Genomic DNA, 20,486 nt, shown 5'->3' with positions numbered 1-20,486 from the left:
CATTTCCTTCTCCATGAACAGTATGCTTTGTCTGTACAGCGCACAAGAAACAATACTTTTCACTGTATACTAATACGTGACAATAATAAATCAAATCAAATCAAACCAATCTTCATTTTGTCCACTTTCACGAGTTTGTGACTTCTCACAATTCCCCATCGTTTAGGGGCAAATATCCAAATGTTATCACAGAAACCTTGGTCATCAAGAGAAACTGGCCCCAACTGGGGAAACGTTAGACCTTTAGCTAAAGCATGTACTTGACTGTGGCACAGTTACTGGGCTCTGGCCATGGTATAGCAGTTATACCAGAACATAATTGGGCAGCACTCTGCAGGGGAGTCTGGATGAACTGATACATTCCCAGCAACTCACCAGATCTTGCTGCACTTTGACAGAGCAAGAGTATAAAAAGATGTCCACATTGGCTGTTGGGATAATTGTAAGAGTTTACACTGCAGGCTTGATCTGTCTTAAGGTTCAGGCTGCCCTAGACTCATCCTTTCCTCAACTGACGAATATTGGAATCAACAGTAAATATGAGATCATCACAAGAGAGAACTCAGGAGAAACACCTTTACCTGAATGATAGAATCCTACAGTGCCGAAAGAGGCCATTTGGCCCATTGTATCTGCAACAAACACAATCCCACCTAGGCCCTATCCCCATGCATTTACCCTAGCTTGTCCCCCTGACATTAAAGGGCAATTTAGCATGGCCAATCCATCTAACCCACACATGTGGGAGGAAACCGGAACACCCGGAGGAAACCCACGCAGACACGGGGAGAACGTGCAAACTCCACACAGACAGTGACCCGCGCCTGGAATTGAACCCCGGTCCCTGATGCTGTGAGGCAGCAGTGCTAACCACTGTGCCACCATGCCGCCCACGTTGCAGTCTGAATAAAAAGTGGAACTCGCTCCCACAAGGATTAGTGAGGCAAAGAGCAGAGTTACATTTAAGAGGAAATTCGACCAATACATGAGGGGAAAAGGCTTGGAAGGAGGGGTAGGAGGAAGCTGATGAGAAGCATTGACCTGTTGGGCTGAAAGACTTTTTTTCTATGCTGTAAACCCGATGTAATGTATCTGCAAACTTCACATTATAATTCAAACATGCAGTGTTGCAAAGAAACCTGACTGGTTTGACTGCAGTTATAAAGTGTCACAATTGATTCAACTGTTGATTTACTAACCTCGTCCCACGCAGTGGCACCAGCAGCCAAAGAAAGCACCAACGATTTTGAATTGAAAAATTACTTGACATTATCCAGTGATAGGCGCCGTCTGATAAGTCTCACTACAAATGTCTGAGACATCATCACAGTGGACATTCTTTCAGATAATCATTTGTCACTGAGCTAGACTCTTTGATTGATTGGCATTTTCCCCCTTTTGCAGTTTCTCTGAATACATCACAAAACAATGTTTAGTTTCAGAAGTAAATTATGGCCACAGTGCTGTCTCAGTGAGTCACTCTTTTCCAATCCACTTCCATAGTGATCTTTCTATTGTGTTTAAGGGAATGTAGCCTTGTGCATTGGCAACATTGATAGAATACCTGATTACAACAGGTACAGTCAGACAGATGTTCCTTGTGATTTAGTCTCAAATTGTCCATTACGCAGCAGACTTGAATTTAGAGAGCACCTTTCACCAACTCCGAATGTCCTGAAGCACTTTATCAAAATTTGGAGTGGCACGGTGGCACAGTGGTTAGCATTGCCGCCTCACAGCGCCAGGGACCTGGGTTCGATTCCCGGCTTGGGTCACTGTCTGTGTCTCCCCCTGTGTGGGCTTCCTCCGGGTGCTCCGGTTTCCTCACACATTCCGAAGGACGAGCTGGTTAGGTTCATTGATCCTAACCCAAAAGATGTGTGGGTTAGGTGGATTGGCCATGCTAAATTGCCCCTTAGCCCCTCCCCCCCATACTATCTAGGATAAATGTATGGGGTTACGGGGTTAGGGCGTGGTGGGATTGTGGTCGGGTGCAGACTCGATGGACCCAATGGCCTCCTTCTGATTCTATGACCCGAACAGGCTCCAGAATGTGGCGACAAGGGGAATTTCACAGTAACTTCATTGCAGTGTTAATGTAAATTTTATTTGTAACTAATAACTAAATAAACTGAAGTTATTTTTGACATGTAGGTGGTACACACTGCTCCCATTGTGTGTCAGTGATATTGGAAGTGAATGTTAAGCTGATGTTTGGGGTACTGATCAACTGGGCCACGGTGGTGCAGTGATAAACACAAGTGATGTGTATCATATGACTGGTTCCTCGCAAGATGTCAGGCTTTTGAACCTCGAGCTTAGCATCACCTAATCATTATACTTGCACACACAAAATGCAAAACAAAACATTTACTATTAGGTGTGATTAAATAATTGGGCAGCACTTGCTCAACAATCCTGAATGTGCTAATAGCTACACTAACAGGTTTAAGATCATCAGCTGAGCTTGTAATCTGGGTCATTTACATTTTCTAGAAACTGCAGACATTCATACATGGAGACACATTCTGTACAAACAAAATTACTATGTTGAAGCTATGTACCTTTTTTGAATTATTTGGGAACTTGGGGAATTTATAGTTCCCTGTTGCTTTCTCCATGACGACACCTTGGCCAATCAGAGTTGACTTGACAACTAATCAGCACCCTTTACCCCCGTAGTATAAATTATTGTCAGCATTTGGTATTCTTATGTTTGTCCTGATGCGTGCAAGATTTAAAGCTTCGACAACGTGTCTCTGATTTCAGGAAAAATTACGACATTATTGATTGGGTGGCATAGTGGCACAGTGATCAGTATTGCTGCCTCATAGCACCAGTGACCCGGGTTTGATTCCCGACCTTGGGTCACTGACTGTGCGGAATTTGTACACTCTCCCCATGTCTGTGTGGGTTTCCTCGGGATGTCCCGGTTTCCTCCCTCAGTCTGAAAGACGTGCTGGTTAGGTGCATTGACCCGAACAGGTATCTGAGTGTGGGCAACTAGGGGATTTTTGCAGTAACTTCATTGCCATGTTAGTGTAAGCCTTCCTTGTGGCTAATAAGTAAACTTTACTTTTTATCTCATCTTTCTGCCTGCACTGCTTAACATCGATATTGACTGCACTAGAGACATCACTGCGTGACCCCAGACACTCAATTACCAAAACAGATCATCGTCTAGCAAGGAATATGGTATGTGATCAGAAAAAAATGATGGGACAATCCTATTCATGGCTGTTTGTCTTCCCTTCCTAGAGATCCCGCTCTGAATTTTCACTGACAAGTGAGGAAAATCTAACTAAAGAGCTAGCTGAAGCCAATGTTAAATCCACTCTCTCGGAGGCTGTGTGGAACCAAGGACAATTCCAGCGCTCGGAGAGTACGGAAGTCCGACCCTATTCACTGCCAAACTGGAAAAGCATGGACTTGCTGGATAACGCAGGTACCAAACCAATGGGAGGCGCTACTTGTGTGGAGTAGAGGGATAGAGAGCGGGTGGGGAGGGGGAGGACCATGCAAAGGTCCAGTGACCTTGGGTGGTCATTTCCAGCCTTGGGGACAAACCCGGCTGGAAAATCCTGTCCGTGGTCTGTTTGATGTAGCGAGCTTCGTGGGTCAGGTGTAATTTTTCTGTTTTACACTCCATCTTCTGCAACTATCCTTTGATGAATTGTGTGGGTGGGATTTTCCAGCTGCTCTCATCTCAGCCCAGAAATTCCTACTCGGGTCAATGGACCTTTGCATAATCCGGCAAACTTTCTGTCCCACCTGCTACAATTCCCATGTCAGGCGGGACAGGAAAATGACGCCACAGATATCCCTCAATGTCACCGGACTCGACAGGGAAACCTTTTTGGGGCTCCCTCGTTGAACCAGTTTTGCTACTCGTCGCAGCCTGTTGCAACCCTCTGATTGTCGCCTCGTGTCGCATCAACTCTTTTGCAATGCAGGTTCCTCGGCCATGTTGCACAGTCCTGATGGGAACTGGATCGCAATGCAAAGCACACCGCCCGGTCGCCCTCGGTTACTGGTCAGGCCCAAGAGCAGGGTGTTTATCGCACTGGAGAACGAAGCAGACGTGGTGTCTGCCTACGACGAGATGGGCACGGACGACGACGATGACGACAATGACGCCGACGTCGGCTGGAGCTCGGCCCCCGGGGGCTTCAGGCAGCACTCTGGAAAGCTGTCGGACGAGACCTACTTCACGGATTCGCAGCACGACAACGACTGGCTGTACGCCGACGCAAAGCGCCGATTGGCCACCTCGCCGTCGTCCGGCCGCTACACCAACACGGAGAACATGTGCTCGGACTCCGAGGCGTCCTCCACCGGTTCCGTGCGGATATCTGTGCGGAGGTCGGACGATCAGGTTGCGGCGGACGAAAGGGGGCCGAAACACAGGGACCACAAACCAGCCGGCGTGCGTCAGGCCGGGCAGCTGGACGTAAACTACAACGCACAGGCCCGAGGACTTGGCAACGTGGACAGCAGCGAAGCCGAGGATATTCCCGACGAATCGGAGAGGAAGCACCGAAGAAGAAAACGGAGCAAATGCTCATCGCAGGAGCAACTGCACGAAACAGACGGCCAGCTAAAAAGTCAAAAATCCATCTCTAAAAACACATGCCAGGTAACGTCTTATTTTCCAAGTCATTTGGCAGTACAGAACTCGAGTTCGGCTAAAAAAAGAGACATGCTGTCAAAGCTTTTCATCTTGCACACATCAGGACAGAAGCAAGAATGCCAAATTTCAAAGGGAGCTACAAGTTATATCACATAAGAGGGTACTGATTGGTTGGCCAGTTGACTATGATTGGTCAATATATTGCCGTAGAGAATGCACTCTTTTCTTACGCATTCGAATCGTAGAATCCCTACCGTGCTGAAGGAGGCCATTTGGCCCATTGAGCCTTAACCGATCACAATCCCACTCGAGCCCTATTCCTGCAACCCCACTTAGTTATCCTGCTAATCCCCTGGCATTAGGGACAATTTAGTATGGCCATTCAGCCTGATCTGCACATCTTTGGACTGTGGGAGGAAACTGGAGCACTCAGAGGAAACCCACGCAGACATGGGCAGAAAGTGAAAACCCCACACAGACAATAACTCAAGGCCGCATTGAACCTGGGTCCCTAGTGCTTTGAGGCAGCAGTGCTAACCACTGTGCCATTGTGTCGCCCATTGTAGCTCCTTTTGAAATTTGGCATTCTTGCATCCGTCCTGATGAGTGCAAGATGTAAAACTTTGACAGCACACCTCCATTTATCATCCGCTAAAGCTACGTAGTTGAGTCAGATTTAATTACTGTGGGACTGATCAATGTTATGCTGTGATTTATCTCTGGTTATAGTACATTCTCATATTTCACATTGTTATAATTACAGAGAGCATACAGTGATAGGGAGGGTCATTTTGATGAGGTGAAATAGTGTGAAATGTCATCACCCAACTCACACTGTTACACAGAGTCAAAATTACCCCCAGTGAGTGAGAGTTACGAGGTAATGTACTTTTTAAAATATGTATGTATATATGTATATATATATATATATATATACATTCGGTACTGTAATCATAGGAGCAATGATAGACAACTGAGGCAATGGAAGTAACCACACAATGTTCCCCTTTGTTGATGTATAGTGTCACAAATGGACTTACATTAATTATGCAACTGTGAAAATCCCCTAGTCGCCACATTCTGGCACCTGTTCAGGTACACTGAGGGAGAATTTAGCGTGGCCAATGCATCTAACCAGCACATCTTTCGCACTGTGGGAGGAAATCCACGCTGACATGGGGAGAATATGCAGACTCTGCAGACACAGTGACCCAATCGGGAATTGAACCTGGGTCCCTGGTGCTGTGAGGCAGCAGTGCTAAGTACTGCACTGACAACAGCCTCACCCAGGACTATTTACCCTGTTAATCCCCCGATACTAAGTGTCAAGTTAGCACAGCCAAAACATCTAACTCGCACAGCAATGGAAAATCAAAGCCTTTCAAAATTATTTTCAATCATTTCTCCCACATATTCCATTTCTCACCTTAATCAGTGTGCACTAAACAGCATACAGTGTGCAGGCAGCACTGTGAAGGAGTGGGGAGGGTTGAGTTGTCTTTGTGCCACAAGGTGTCAGCACACTCCTGATTATCAGAAGCGACCACACTCAACAATCAAGCTACCACACAAGCGATATCTTTGTGGAGATGAAGAGGAATTACTCCAGAAAAGTTATCCTGTTGTGTATCGAAGATCAGAGTTTCCCTTTCAAAACTGTCAATAACTGATTGACTGAAATAAATTGTCCACCCAATTAATTTCTTAACTTAAAATAAATTTTTTCTTTAAAGTTTATTTATTAGGCTTATATTGACACTGCAATGAAGTTACTGTGAAAATCCCCTAGTTGCCACACTCCGGCACCTGTTTGGGTACACTGAGGGAGAATTTATCATGGCCGATGTACCTAACCAGCACTTCTTTCCGAATGTGGGAGGAAACCAGAGCACCCGGAGGAAACCCACACAGACACGGGGAGAATGTGCAGACTTCACACAGACAGTGACCCGAGCCGGGAATCGAACCTGGGTCCCTGGCGCTGTGAAGCAGCAGTGCTAATTGTGCCACCCCCCCCCCCCCCCCCGTTGTATTTAGTTTTAAATGCAGAGATTTTTTTCTATGTTCATTCAGTTGAGATGGCATAGTGGCGCAGTGGTTAGCAGTGCCACCTCACAGCGCCAGGGACACAGGTTCGATTCCAATCCCGGGTTACTGTCAGTGTGGAGTCTGCACGCTCTCCCTGTGTCTGTGTGGGTTTCCTCCAGGTGTTCTGGTTTCCTCCCAATGTCTAAAGATGTCAGGTGGATTGGCCGTACTAAGTTGACCTTTAGTGTCAGCAGGATTAGCAGGGTAAATATATGGGGCTATGGGATAGGGCCTTGGTGGGATTGTTGGTGCAGAATCGATGGGCCAAATGGCCTCCTTCTGCCCTGTGAGGATTGTATGATTCATTCGTACAATCGATGTGGGCATCGCTGGCTAGGCCAGCATTTATTGCCCATCCCTAATTGCCTTTGAGAAGACGGTGGTGAACTATTTTCTTGAACCACTGCAGTCCATGTGGTGAAGGTACATTCATTGTTAGGAAGGGAGCTGCAGGGTTTTAACCCAGCCACAGTGGAGGAACAGCGGTATATTTGCAAGTCAGGATGGTCCAAATTGGCTTTGGTATGAGAGCCCCAGTGAATAAATGGCCATCAGAATTCCATAGCGGCGAGTGGTAATTTCATGAACCATTGGCCGGGCGATGCAAGGACGAGAGTGGAAGATGAGAACGGATCGAATTGTCAAGTCAAGACCATGGGAGGGGATTCCAGCAGCAGAAAAACAGAGAACAGGCAGAGATATTTAGGAGTTAAAAGAAGAAGCACTTTGAAGGATATGAGATTGGAAATTCAGCACCAGATTGTGATGAGATTTGTTCAGGTTTTAACTTTACTAGTTTTTTTTCTTATTCTTTATATTATGGAATTATATTTTAAAGTTTAAAGTTCATTTATTACTGTCACAAGTAAGCTTACATTAAAACCACAGTGGTTAGCACTGCTGCCTCACGGTGCCAGGGACGTGGGTTCAATTCCTGGCTTGGGTCACTGTCGGTGTTCTCTTCGCACATTCTCCCCGTGTCTGCATGGGTTTCCTCCGAGTGCTCTGGTTTCCTCCCACAGTCCAAAAATGTGCGATTTAGGTGGATTGGCCATGAAAAGTTGCTCCTTAGTGTCAGAGGGGGTAGCTAGGGTAAATGCATCGGGTTATGTGTGGGCCTGAGTGGGATTGTGGTTGCTGCAGATTCGATGGGCTGAATGGCCTCCTTCTGCAGTGTAGGATTCTAAGAGGTTGCTGTGAAAATTCTAACATCGCCACACTCTGACTCCTGTTTGGGTACACTGAGGGAGAATTTGGCACAGCCAATGCGCCTAACCAGCGCGTCTTTTGGACTGTGGGAGGAACCTGGAGGAAACCCACACAGACACGGGGGGGGGGGGGACGTGCAGATTCTGCAGAAACAGTGACCCAGATTTGTGACACTACGAGGCAGCAGTGTTAACCACTGTGCCACCTATACAACCCTTTTAGATTTCAGTTAGTTTTGGTTTCAGTAGTAAATCCCACTTTCCCTCTTGTTACCAAAAAATACAACCAAATTATTGTGGCCACAAACTGTAGAGGAATTATTGAGTAATACAGCTCACAGTGAATGCATTCTGCACCCCTCCTCCCCCAACCCATGGCCTTTCCAGCTCTTTGAAAGCATTTCAGACATACCCACACAGATGTTAACTCACAGGGCGGGATTTTACCACCTCGCCAGGGCAAGGCTCGTAAATCCCGCCTGAGGCCAACGGAGAATTCCGTTCTGTGATTCCGGGGCAGGCGAGGTGGTAAAATTCCAGCAACAGCCACAAAACAACCCCCCCCCCGCCCTCCCCTGTTCAACCTGTAAGACTCACGCACAGAGGCTAGAGGCAGTGAAAGGGATGTATGTTCGGAGGCCTGCGCAGATGTGCTGTGTGCCAGTGGCTGCCCCTCTCGCCAACTTTTTGCTGACACTGAACCCGTTCTCTTCGACGGAAGGAGTTGAACAGGAGTATGTTCGTGATGGAGCAGAGTCTGGCCAGGCTGGAGAGGCGCATTAGCTTGGGGACCTGGAGCAGAGAGGTAACCTTTGTGTCTGCTACACACGTCTGCTTCAGAATGCCATGCATGTTGAAGTAAACATATTCTTGAGTGTGTACACGAACACTCATTCATCAGTGGGCCAGTCCCACCACGCACAATCATTCCATTGCTTTGTCGTGTAAATGTCTGCCGTGCATTAACACAGGAATCCTGCGTACTCTTCCAAAGCTGTTAATGCATCCAATAGCATTGAGGATATTGGACCATCTCCCCACCCCACACCATGCCACCCCACCCCACCCCACCCCACCAAGCATCCTCAGGCATGTTCCCTATCTTAGTAAACTCATAAAATGTTAATATATTGATGTGGAGATACTGGGGTGGACACAGTAAGAAGTCTCACAACACCAGGTTAAAATCCAACAGATTTATTTAGAATCATGAGCTTTAGGAGCACTGCAGATTTGGGCAAAGACACAACTGCAAGATAATTACAAATTGGGATGTGATTAGCTGTAATTATCACACAGTTGTGTCTCCTTTATATGCTGTGTTGGTGAACTGACCTCTCCACACACCTGATGAAGGAGCAGTACTCCAAAAGCCCGTGATTCCAAATAAACCAGTTGGATTTTGACCTGGTGCTGTGAGACTTCTTACTGTTAATATATTGATATTTGCCTGTTGACGTTGTTAACTTTCCATATTCACCTTGAGTGGTCACCTTCTCAACTCATCGCCATCATTGCTCTCATTTTCGGTGTGGTCTCTCATCTGTCTTCAAAGCCTTGCATTGCTGAGATGCAAATCGATTTGGTCGTGTGGAAAAAAAGCAATCGCACACATTTAAGGTGTAGATTTTTTTTTAAAAGTGAGTCAAGCGCTAATAAACTGCAAGTCATTTTTTTCTTTTGTTTGTCGAAGGAATCGCCTATCCCTGCACACAAGGTCCAAACCCCAGAGGGCAAATCCCGCCCCGACTCAGAGAGTGGGAGCACGTTTCCTAGAACTCACGCGGACTTGATGGAAGAGAAGCTGAGATCAAAGTTGGTCCAGCTAGCTACAAAATTAAGCGACAAAGAGTCATCGTCTGGGGACGAGCTGGATCCGGAGACAACCGAGGGAGCGCCGGAGACCTCCTCGTGTGATGAAGACCACAAGCACATTCAGGATGAACTCATGAGGGTAAGTTAACCATTCACGTTTGTTGTAATATACCTTTAAGGGATATATATATATCAGCATGACATTCCCAGATGGGAAATATGTGATCCAGTCTGAGTTGCACTTTTGTTTTGGGCAGAACACAGCACGCACAGCTCTTTAAGATTTATATCTGTGTATAACTGTTCTCATGCGTCTGGCCTTCATAAATGAAACTAGAGAGTGTTTACCCAAATCCCTTATGAATGATTGGTGTCTTGTAGTTTTGTACACTAAATAAGTCCAAGCTATTAAGTGATTATAGTAACAATGTTTAGGTCTGAAACAGGTGTCTGAAGTAGCCATTCTGAGTGAGTCTCTGTTCGTGATAATGGACATCTCATCAACAAGGACCCAATAGCAATCTCACGTCATTTTGAGGCTGTGAGAAATGGTAGATATCTCATTTCCCTACTCCAAAGTCCGAGCCCCTTTGGAATATTTTTGCAATGTGGTCATTTCTTCAGACAGTAATGAGATGTGTGTCAACTAAATGATTGACAGATGAAGAGGCTGAAGAATAAAAAAGGGCAGGATTTTCCATTTATCCCAAAACTGGAAGATGTGGGGTTACAGGGATTGGACAGGGTGCACCTGGGTAGGATGCTCTGTCGGAGAGTGGGTGCTGACGCAGTGGGCCAAATGGCCTCCTTTTCTGGGCTGTAACAGTAGTGTGAAGGAGCTTCACCAACAGCATCATCAGACAGAATTTGACACTTAGCCACATGAGCAGAGTAGGGCCTAGACATCTGGAAGCTCTGCTTGCGTGGGAGCAATGAAAAACCTGATGGCCGAGGGAACGGAGTCACGGGAGCTCAGATCTCAGACGGCTGTAAGAGCTGCAGGAGATTACACAGCCAAGGGTGAGGGGGCCACTGAAGTGGGAGGTATGGTGGGGAGGGAGGGAGGCGAGAGGTGTGGAGCTGCAACAAGGCCATGAAAGAGTTTGAAAACAGGGTTGGTATACTTTTAAACTGAGGCATTGTTGGACTAGTCAGCAAGCACAGAGGTGATTGTGGATCATAGCATCCCTACAGTGCAGAAACACGCCATTCGGCCCATCGAGTCAATTATTCTTACCTAGGCTTGCCCCATATTCCCGCTCACCTAAGGGCCAATTTAACATGGCCCATCCACCTAACCTGCATATCTTTTGATTGTGGGAGGAAACTGGACAACCCGGAGGATACCATAGAATTCATACAGTGCAGAAGGAGGCCATTCGGCCCATCGCGTCTGCACTGACCACAATCCCACCCAGGCCCTATCCCCCATAACCCCACGTATTTATCCTGCTAATCCCCTGACATTAGGGGAAATTTAGCATGGCTTATCAACTTAACCTGCACACCTTTGGATTGTGGGAGGAAGCCAGAGCACCCGGAGGAAACCCCGCAGACACAGGGAGAACGCGCAAACTCCACACACTCAGTGACCCGAGGCCGGAATTGAACCCGGGTCCCTGGCACCATGAGCCAGCAGCGCCAAGCATTGTGCCACCCATGTTTCCTTGCTTTCTTTCACTCGCTTGAACGAGAGTTTACTGATCTGGGGGGTGAGCACTCACACTCGCTGCTAGGGAAGCTAATCTGGTGAAGCGAGTGGATTAGCTGTTGCAGAAACGGCCTGATCTTCATTATAGTGGGAGGTTATTTTGCTCTGCCTGATTACTGCCCAGACAGTCAATGCAAAAATCTTTCCCGTTGTGCTAGTGATGCTGGCGAGAATGGTGGAGAACGGAATCGCACCCATTTGAGATCCCGTGTTGTTTGTAGAACTGCAAAGAGTGACAATTCCAATCAACAAATTCCATTACAAAGATTATGAAAATTAATTAATGCCTTATAAGGTATAAAGTGAAGTTAAAAGTGAAATAATGTTTATTTATTAGTCGCAATTAACTCTGCAATGAAGTTACTGTGAAATTCCCCCAGTTGCCACACTCCAGTGCCTGCTCGGGTACACTGAGGGAGAATTTAGCCTGGCCAATGCACCTGACCAGCACAGTCTTTGAGACTGTGGGAGGAAACTGGAGCACCTGGAGGAAACCCATGCAGACATGGGGAGAGTGTGCAAACTCCATACAGTGACCCAAGCCGGGAATCGAACATGGGGTCCCTGGCGCTGTGAAGTAGCAGCGCTAGCCACTGTGCCGCCCTATAAAGCATAGAGCAGGGCAATGTAGCATGAGCACACAAGCATCAGCGATTGTCAACCAGAACATCAAACCCAGATCTTAGTTAAAATTTCATCTATCTATTCAGAAAGTGCGCAAAAGCAATATTTCACCCGGGCGCTGTTAAAGTTAAACACAAACGTCTTTGGCAACCAAGTTATGAGTTGAGCAGAGAATTGATTATACGGCTGTACGTCAACTTGAGTTAAGACTGAGCACTCGGGTACCAGGCAGAAATAATAGAAGAAATGAGTCATTATTGTCTGTGCCTTTTATTCTCGCATAAGAGCTCTGTGCAAAAAGGAACACAATGTAAAACATCTTCAAGTGTCTCTCGTACATCAGTTAGCAAGATAAATGTTCTGCGGTGTTCAGGGAGGTGGCAGGTTGGTGCTGAGTAACATTGATTTCTTTTTAAAAGTCCTCTGATCACCAGCGTGTGTTTTGATCCCCAGACGGGAGCTGTGCCCTGTTCAGGTGATCCCTGAAAGGACCGTTTTCATAGCTGCCTGCCCCTGAAGTGGTTATTTCAGGCTTGGAGAGCTCTCATTCTCACTCACTTCCCCAGGATTCAGTGTCTTTGTTCTGTCTCGAGGACCATTTGTCCTCCTTTGGAAACATTGGATAGTCGGAGGAATATGATGGGCCCTTTTTCCATTGACCCTCGGTTAGTCCTAATGCAACAATGTTTTTATTATATTTTCTTCACCTGCGCCGAAAATATGAATTCAAAGTCTGGTACGCACAGTGCTATGGACAGGAAGTGCTATTCCATGGGTTTGCTCCTGTCATTTGACTAGAAGACCATAAAAAAACTTATTCATTAGTGTCACAAGTAAACCTTACAGGGTTTCGGGATGAGCACTGCCGTAAAATCCCACCCCAATAACTCTGATTTGGAGAGACCGAGTGTTAGTTCCGAAAGGATAAGTGCTTAAAGTTTATTAGTGTCACAAGACAGCTTACGTTAACGTTGCAATGATAACTTCACTGTGAAAATCCTCCAGTCACCACACTCTGGTGCCTGTTTGGGGACACCGAGGGAGAATTTAGCACGGCCAATTCACCTAACCAGCGCATCTTTCAGACTGTGGGAGGAAACCCACGCAGACACGGGGAGAACGTGCAAACTCCACGCACTTGAAAAAGGATATACCGGCACTGGAGCAGGTGTGGAGGAGATTCACTAGGTTGATTCCGGAGTTGAGAGGGTTGGCTTATGAGGAGAGACTGAACGGACTGGGGCTACATTCATTGGAATTCAGAAGAATGAGGGGAGATCTTATAGAAGCATATCAGGTTATGAAGGGAATAGATAAGATCGAAGCTGGGAGGTTGTTTCCACTGGCAGGTGGAACTAGAACTAGGGGGCATAGCCTCCAAATAAAGGGGAGCAAATTTAGGATTGAGCTGAGGAGGAACTTCTTCACACAAAGGGTTGCAAACCTGTGGAATTCCCTGCCCAGTGAAGCAGTTGAGGCAGCGCCAGAGACCAGGGTTCAATTCCAGCCTCGGGTCACTGTCTGTGTGGAGTTTGTGCGTTCTCCCCCGTGTCTGCGTGGGTTTCCTCTGGATGCTCTGGTTTCCTCTGAAAGATGTGCTGGTTAGGTGGATCGGCCATGCTAAATTGCCCCTTAGTTTCAGTCGAATTAACATGGTAGATGCATGGAGTTACAGGGACAGGGCCTGGGTGGGATTGTTGTTGGTGCAGACTCGATGGGCTTTCTGCACTGCAGGGATTCTTTGATTCTAAATACTTTGTATCCTGACCAGGATATTATTCAGTGTTAAGGGGAGATGATGACCTCGTGGTATTATCGCTAGACTATTAATCCAGAAACTCAGCCCATGTTCTGGGAGCCTGGGTTCAAATCCTGCCACAGCATTTGGTGGAATTTGAATTCAATAAAAAAAATCTGGAATTAAGAATTTACTGATGAACATTGAACCATTGTCAATTGTCAGAAAAACCCATCTGGTTCACTAATATCCTTTACGGAAGGAAATTTACCATCCTTGCCTGGTCTGGCCTACATGTGACTCTAGAGCCCTAGCAATGCCGTTGACTCTCAACTGCCCTCCAAGGGCAACTAGGGATGGGCAATAAATGCTGGCCAGCCAGCGATGCCTACATCCCATGAATTTTTTTTAAAAACAACCACTGGCTCGTTGCATTTAACCCCCTTCCCAACTCTGGACCCCACTGTGTTTGGCATCAGTAATGAACACTCAGTGGTAACTCCATTTAAGGGGTCCATACAAAGCTATGACCTTCAATATAGGAACAGAAAGTGCTGGAAATTTTCAGCAGGTCTGGAGCGAGTGCAGAGTGGGAAACAGTTAATATTTCAAATCCACGTGACTCTTCAGAATTGAAGAGAGGTAGAAAACGTGGTGATGAGTTTTATACCTTTGAAGAGAAGGGGTGGAACAGGTGGAGCAAAAGAGAGGATCAGGGATAAGTGGGAGGTAAAGCAAGATTAGACAAGGATGTCATGGACACAAGATAAAGGAAGTGATAATGGAATCTGTAATCTTCCATTGTCCTGGTTCCAGGATGTCAGGAGGAAGGCGATAGATTGGATAGGAGCAGAATATTTGGATAATGTATCAATTTAATAAAAGAAATAACTGTGGTCAGTTATTATCATCAATTACAGTTAGAATTTAAATAGATGGTAGATCATAAAATCCTACAGTGCAGAAGGAAGCCATTCGGCCCATCAAGTCTGCACCAACTCTCTGACAGAGCATCCCACCCCCTGTCCCATCCCCGTAACCCCATGCATCCACCCCATTAATCTCCCTAACCAACACATCTTGGCATACTAAGGTACAATTTACCATGACCAACCTGCATATCTTTGGAGTGTGGGAGAAAACTGGAGCACCCGAAGGAAACCCATGCAGACATGGGGAGAACTGGCAAACTCCACACGGACGGTGACCCAAGGCCAGAATTGAACCCTTGCGCTGTGGAACAGCAGTGCTAATCACTGTGCCATCGTAGTGTCAGATCCTTGTTGATAGTGGTACAGTATCATATGTGCAAAACATAATTCACTTCTTCAATTCAGAATATTCATATTTTAGTAAATTATTTTGCCATTCCTACTTCCTATTTCTGAATCATGAACAGAAATGGCACTTTTATGATTTTTTGATTCTAATTGTGGAATAACTCCAAACATTTAAGACAAATAAATGATGCTGCTGCAGTATTAAGGCAGTTGCAGAGTTTGGAATGCAGGCTGAGTTATGAACACTCTCTTCAATCTGCTCGGAAAAGAGACATGTTGTTGAAGCTTTTCTTCTCACACTCATCAGGACAGATGCATAAGAATGCCAAATCTTCGGAATAGCAAAGAATACCAAATCAACCAATTTGTGGTTCCATTTGAAATTTGGTATTTGTGCGAATCTGTCCTGGTGAGTACGAGGCGAAAAGCTTCGACAGACAGCATGGCTGGAATTTTACCGCCTCGCCTGCCCTCGCAGAACAGCATTCTCCATCGTCCTCAGGTGGGAACTTGCGAGCCATAGGCAGGCAAGGCAGTAAAATTCTGGCGCGTGAATCCTTTTCATAGAACAGAATCCCGCATTAACAGCAAGAGGCCATTCGGCCCATCGAGTCTGTACTAGCCACAATCCTACCCAGGCCCTATCCCCACACATTTAACCTGCTGATTCTCCCTGACACTAGGGTCAATTTAGCATGGCTAATCAACCTAACCCGCGCGTCTTTGGACTATGGGGGGAAACCGGAATGCCCGGAAGAAACCCAGCGGACATGGGGAGAAAATGCAAACTCTACACGGACAGTGACCCGAGGCTGGAGTTGAACCGGATCCCTGGCACTGTGAGGTAGCAGTGCTGACCTTTGAAATAAGCACCAGTGACATCTAAGTTCCGTATCACTAAGCCACAATCGCCTGTTAGTCTTATGGGCAGACTTTGAGTAACAGAAGTTAACTGATTCTGTGTGTACGTCTCCCAGTTATAAAGTAAAGATGGAGGGAGAATCTGAGACAGCCAGACAAGTTATTTAAATATCCGTAAGGATATAATTATGAATTGGAGATTACTGTGACTAATGCATGCTCCACATTTTCTGAATTGCTGGTGAACCGTAACATGTGATGTCAAGTGTTTGGAATTACCATGAAATTGTTCTCTTTAGTATTACAAAGAAATTACAAAGCATTACAAGCATAGAAAAGTGTCGACTGCACAATGTAAGCAGGGCTCTGAGCTCTGGAGGTTTCCATCCAAAAGCATTGACCCTGTTGGCTGAGGAGTTTGCAAATCTCTCCTCTGATATCTTTTGAAACTCCAGATGAGACACCCACCTCTCCTCCCACCCCACCCTCCATCTTGAGTAAAAAGGGACAAGGGGTGAATAGTCAGCTCTCTGAACTGGAAGGCTTTGAGATTTTAATGAGCGATAGCGTAAGGGATCATTCGAAAAGAATGGTTGGAATTTTACTGCCCCGCCCACCACGGGAATGGAAGCGCGCCGGGGTGGACCACCGTTGAACTTGGGCGGGATTTTACGCTGTTTCGGGACGCAGATGGAAAATCCCACCCAATAATTCTGATTTGGAGAGATCAGGTATTGGTTCTGAAAGGATAAATTTAAAGTTTATTTATTAAGTGTCACAAGTAGACTTTCACTAACACCGCAATGAAGTTACTGTGAAAATGTCCCAGTTGCCACTGTCCGGCGCCTGTTCGGGTACACTGGGGGAGAATTTAGCATGGCCAACGCACTTAACTCACACTTCTTTGGAGTGTGGGAGGAAACCAGAGCACCCGGAGGAAACCCACGCAGACATGGGGAGAATGTGCAGACAGTGACCCAAGCCAGGAATCGAACCTGAGTTCCCTAGCGCTGTGAGGCAGCAGTGCTAACCACTGTGTCACTGTGCCACCCGAATGGTTCCACGATTGATGGACTCCAGTTACGTGGATAGATTGGAAAAGCCAGGATTATTCTCCTTGGAGAAGTTGAGAGGAGATTTGGTCGAGGTATTCAATGTCATGAGGGGCATAGACAGAGTAGATAGGGAGAAACTCTTCCTATTGGTGGTAGGACGGAGAACCAGAGGACACTGACTTAAAGAAGACGTGACGGCAGGAAGAAAACCTTTTAATACACCACGCAGCTAAGATCTGGAATGCACTGCCTGGGAGTGTAATGGAGGCAGATTCAGTCAGGTATTTCAAAGGAGCGATGAGTAAACATCTGAAGAGAAATATTTGCAGGGTCACGGAAAAGACCAGGGGAGTGGGACTCTCCGAATGGATTCCTTGCTGTATCACGTCTGTGATGCAAAACATTTACAATAACTCCACCTTTCCCCACTATTCACGCATCTCTCAATTTGTAAGGGTGGCGCAGTGGCACCGTGGTTAGCACTGTGGCCTCACAGCGCCAGGGACCCAGGTTCGATTTTAGCCTCGGTCACTGTCTGTGTGGAGTTTGCACGTTCTCCCCCTGCCTGCATGGCTTTCCTCCGCGAGCTCCAGTTTCTTCCCACACTTTAAAGGTGTGCGGATTAAGTTGAATGGCCATGCCAAATTGTCCCTTAGTGTTCAAAGATGTGTAAGTTAGGTGGATTGGCCATGCCAGGGGGATTGGCAGGGTAAATATGTGGGGTTACGGGGATAGGGATGAGTGGGATTGTTGTTGGTGCAGGCTCAATGGGCCAAATGGCCTCCTTCTGCATTGCAGGGATTCTCTGATTCTTCTTTGATTCTGTAGCTCACTGGAGAATTTCAAAGATTCACAACCTCCTGAGTGAAGGAATTTCTCCTCACCACAGTCCAACACAATCAATCTCTGGATCCTCAGTGTCTTTCCTGTCAGACCCTCTCAGAATTGTAAACATTTCAATGTGTGTTTTACCTCAGGTGGTGATCATCACTGCCAGGGGGGTATGGGGATGGCCTGGGAGTGGTCATGGGATCTGTGATCGGGCAGAGAGGGGATGGAGGGGCACCGCTGCGGGGGTCCCAGGTTGGCCAGCTGGTCAGCAATTGGGAAGCTGACAGTTCGGGGCACTGCGCATGCGCAGAGATCCGGAACAGTCAGATTCTGGCGTGAATAGGCCACTCCACCCGCACCCCCCCGCTCCCCCGAGCTTTTAATGATATTCACCGTTGTGACCTGTGCATTGCACAGAGTGGGGAGATTCTGGTCTGAACTCTCACTGAAAAAATAATCATGAGTTATATCAGTTTTCCCGTGATTTCAGCAGTTAGAATTTTTTGGGGGGAGAATCGCCCCCTATGTTTCCGTTTTAACAGTATGGACTAAAAATTGGAAGTTGTCACCGGGTTTACATTGGTTATGGTCTCCATATCAACTGTTTTCTTATGCGGGGTGTGGGGATTTACACACTGCACTGACATTGGTACGGGAGCATTTTCTACCCCTGGAGTAATGTTACAGAAACTAAATCAAGGTTGATATTGCAATGCAGTCAAGCAACTAATTATTAACCCAGTTAGCTGTTTGTTTTAAGTTCAATCTGGATTATGAGGAAACAACATGGACGCCAGCCTGACTGAGGGCACCCAGTCCTGTGAGGTAGTTTGGTTTTAATCTATTGAGAAGGGAAAGGCCGACAGTGCTCCAAGGGGGTACTTCCTCTCAGGGAAGGGGCAGAGGTTCCGCCTCCAGCCAGTCAATGCTTGCTGGAGCGTTACGTGGCTGTGGGCCAGGCGGGGTATCATTGGCGCTGTGTTCTCCGCCAACCCCGGGATGGTAGGAAGGGAAACGTGGCCATTCGAAAAGTCCTGGCCCCTGTTTCTTATCTTCAGCTTCACTCAAGTTCGATCGTACAAGTGACCGTAACTAACTCTTTTTGTCCCCCTCTGTGTTCTAATCAAACAGAAGTATTCTGCCATCTCTCTCTGCAACATTACAACAGAAGCATTGAAAGTCATTAATGCCACGGAGGATTTGATCGGTGAGGCCACAGGGGCAAGCGATTCCCGGTTAGAATCGAGCATAGGAAGAATCCCGACAGGAAAGGATGCCATGAAACTTGAAGAGCAGCTCTCCAAACTGGAGGAAAACGTAAGGGGAGTGAACAATATCCTGTTGGTTATTTTTTGGTACAGTTGAGTTTAATAAGTGGCACTTTACCTGGACATTGCTGAAGTATACCATGAGGTTAACTGCCAATCACATCACCTGGTGCGTTCTCCATGGCAATGCCTCTACCAATCAGAGTCTGCTCACCAACCAATCAGCAATCTCTTCTCGTACAGTATAAATTGTTGGTATTCTGGTGCAATGTCCTGATGAGTACAAGATGAAAAGCTTCAACATACTTCTTTTTTTCAATGTCTTTTACAATAGAATAAAAATAAATGAGGGCTGGGTCCAAAGCTGCCACAGAATAAACAAAATTTAAATAAGAGATCATTCCTCAGCTCAATGCTGTTTATCTCTGCAAGTATTTCTTTCATAGAATCCCTACAGTGCAGAAGGAGGTCATTTGGCCCATCAACACCGACTCTCTGACAGAGCATCTTATCCAGGCATAATCCCTGTAACTCTACGTATTTACCCCACTAATTCCCCTAACCTACATATCTTGGGACACTAAGGGGCAATTTAACATGGCCAATCCATCTAACCTTTGGACTGTGGGAGGAAACCAGAGCACCCAGAGGAAACCCACACAGACATGGGGAGAATGTGCAGACTCCACACAGACAGTCATCCAAGCTGGAATTGAAACAGGGTCCCCGGTGCTGTGTTTAAAGTTAAAAGTTTTATTTATTAATGTCACAAGTAGGCTTACATTAACAGTGCAATGGAATTAGTTTGAAAATCCCCTAGTTGCCACACTCTGGCATCTGTTCAGGTACACCAAGGGAGAATTTAGCACGGCCAATGCACCCTAATCAGCATGTCTTTTGGACTGTGGGAGGAAACCGGAGCACCCCAAGGAAACCCACGCAAGCACGGGGAGAAAGCAGGCTCCACACAGTGACCCAAGGCTGGAATTGAACCTGGGTCCCTAGTGCTGTGAGGCAGCAGCGCTAACCACTGTGCCACCGTGCCGCATTAATCAGCAGTAAACCTCGTCCTTGTTTGACTGTGATTCAGTTTTTGTGTAAATTGTTTTAAAAACACAGTGAAGCAGTGGTAACTCCTCATATCATAGTAATTGGTTTACTTCCTATAGGTTTACATCACGGCGGGCACTGTGTATACCCTGGAGGGACAGCTGAACGACCTCGAGGAGTGTGCACGGAGCATTCACAGCGTAACCACGGAAACGGAACTGGCGGATCTCGAGGACCAAGTGGCAACAGCAGCTGCTCAGGTCCATCAAGCTGAACTCCAGGTAAATGCCAGCTGGCACCATCGGGTCGTACAGGGCACAGAGGGCG

General features: G+C 46.6%; 1 protein-coding gene across 1 annotated transcript in view; it reads left to right on the top strand.

The window, feature by feature from the left end:
- The window catches only part of LOC145353582 (rab effector MyRIP-like), a 192,694-nt gene that overhangs the window by 158,787 nt on the left and 13,421 nt on the right, over window positions 1–20,486 (top strand). Inside the window, exons 7-12 of the mRNA XM_080204342.1 lie at window positions 3,259–3,445; window positions 3,954–4,636; window positions 8,648–8,731; window positions 9,620–9,880; window positions 18,973–19,158; window positions 20,279–20,440. Coding sequence (XP_080060468.1) covers window positions 3,259–3,445; window positions 3,954–4,636; window positions 8,648–8,731; window positions 9,620–9,880; window positions 18,973–19,158; window positions 20,279–20,440 — 1,563 coding nt within the window. The remainder of the gene's footprint in view (window positions 1–3,258; window positions 3,446–3,953; window positions 4,637–8,647; window positions 8,732–9,619; window positions 9,881–18,972; window positions 19,159–20,278; window positions 20,441–20,486) is intronic.

This window comes from Carcharhinus amblyrhynchos, chromosome 2, assembly GCF_965287045.1.
Source record: "Carcharhinus amblyrhynchos chromosome 2, sCarAmb.v2.hapA, whole genome shotgun sequence".
In the NCBI taxonomy this organism is placed as follows: Eukaryota; Metazoa; Chordata; class Chondrichthyes; order Carcharhiniformes; family Carcharhinidae; genus Carcharhinus; species Carcharhinus amblyrhynchos.
The sequence above is the reverse complement of the archived record's forward strand: the minus strand, read 5'-3'. Positions and strand labels throughout refer to the sequence as shown.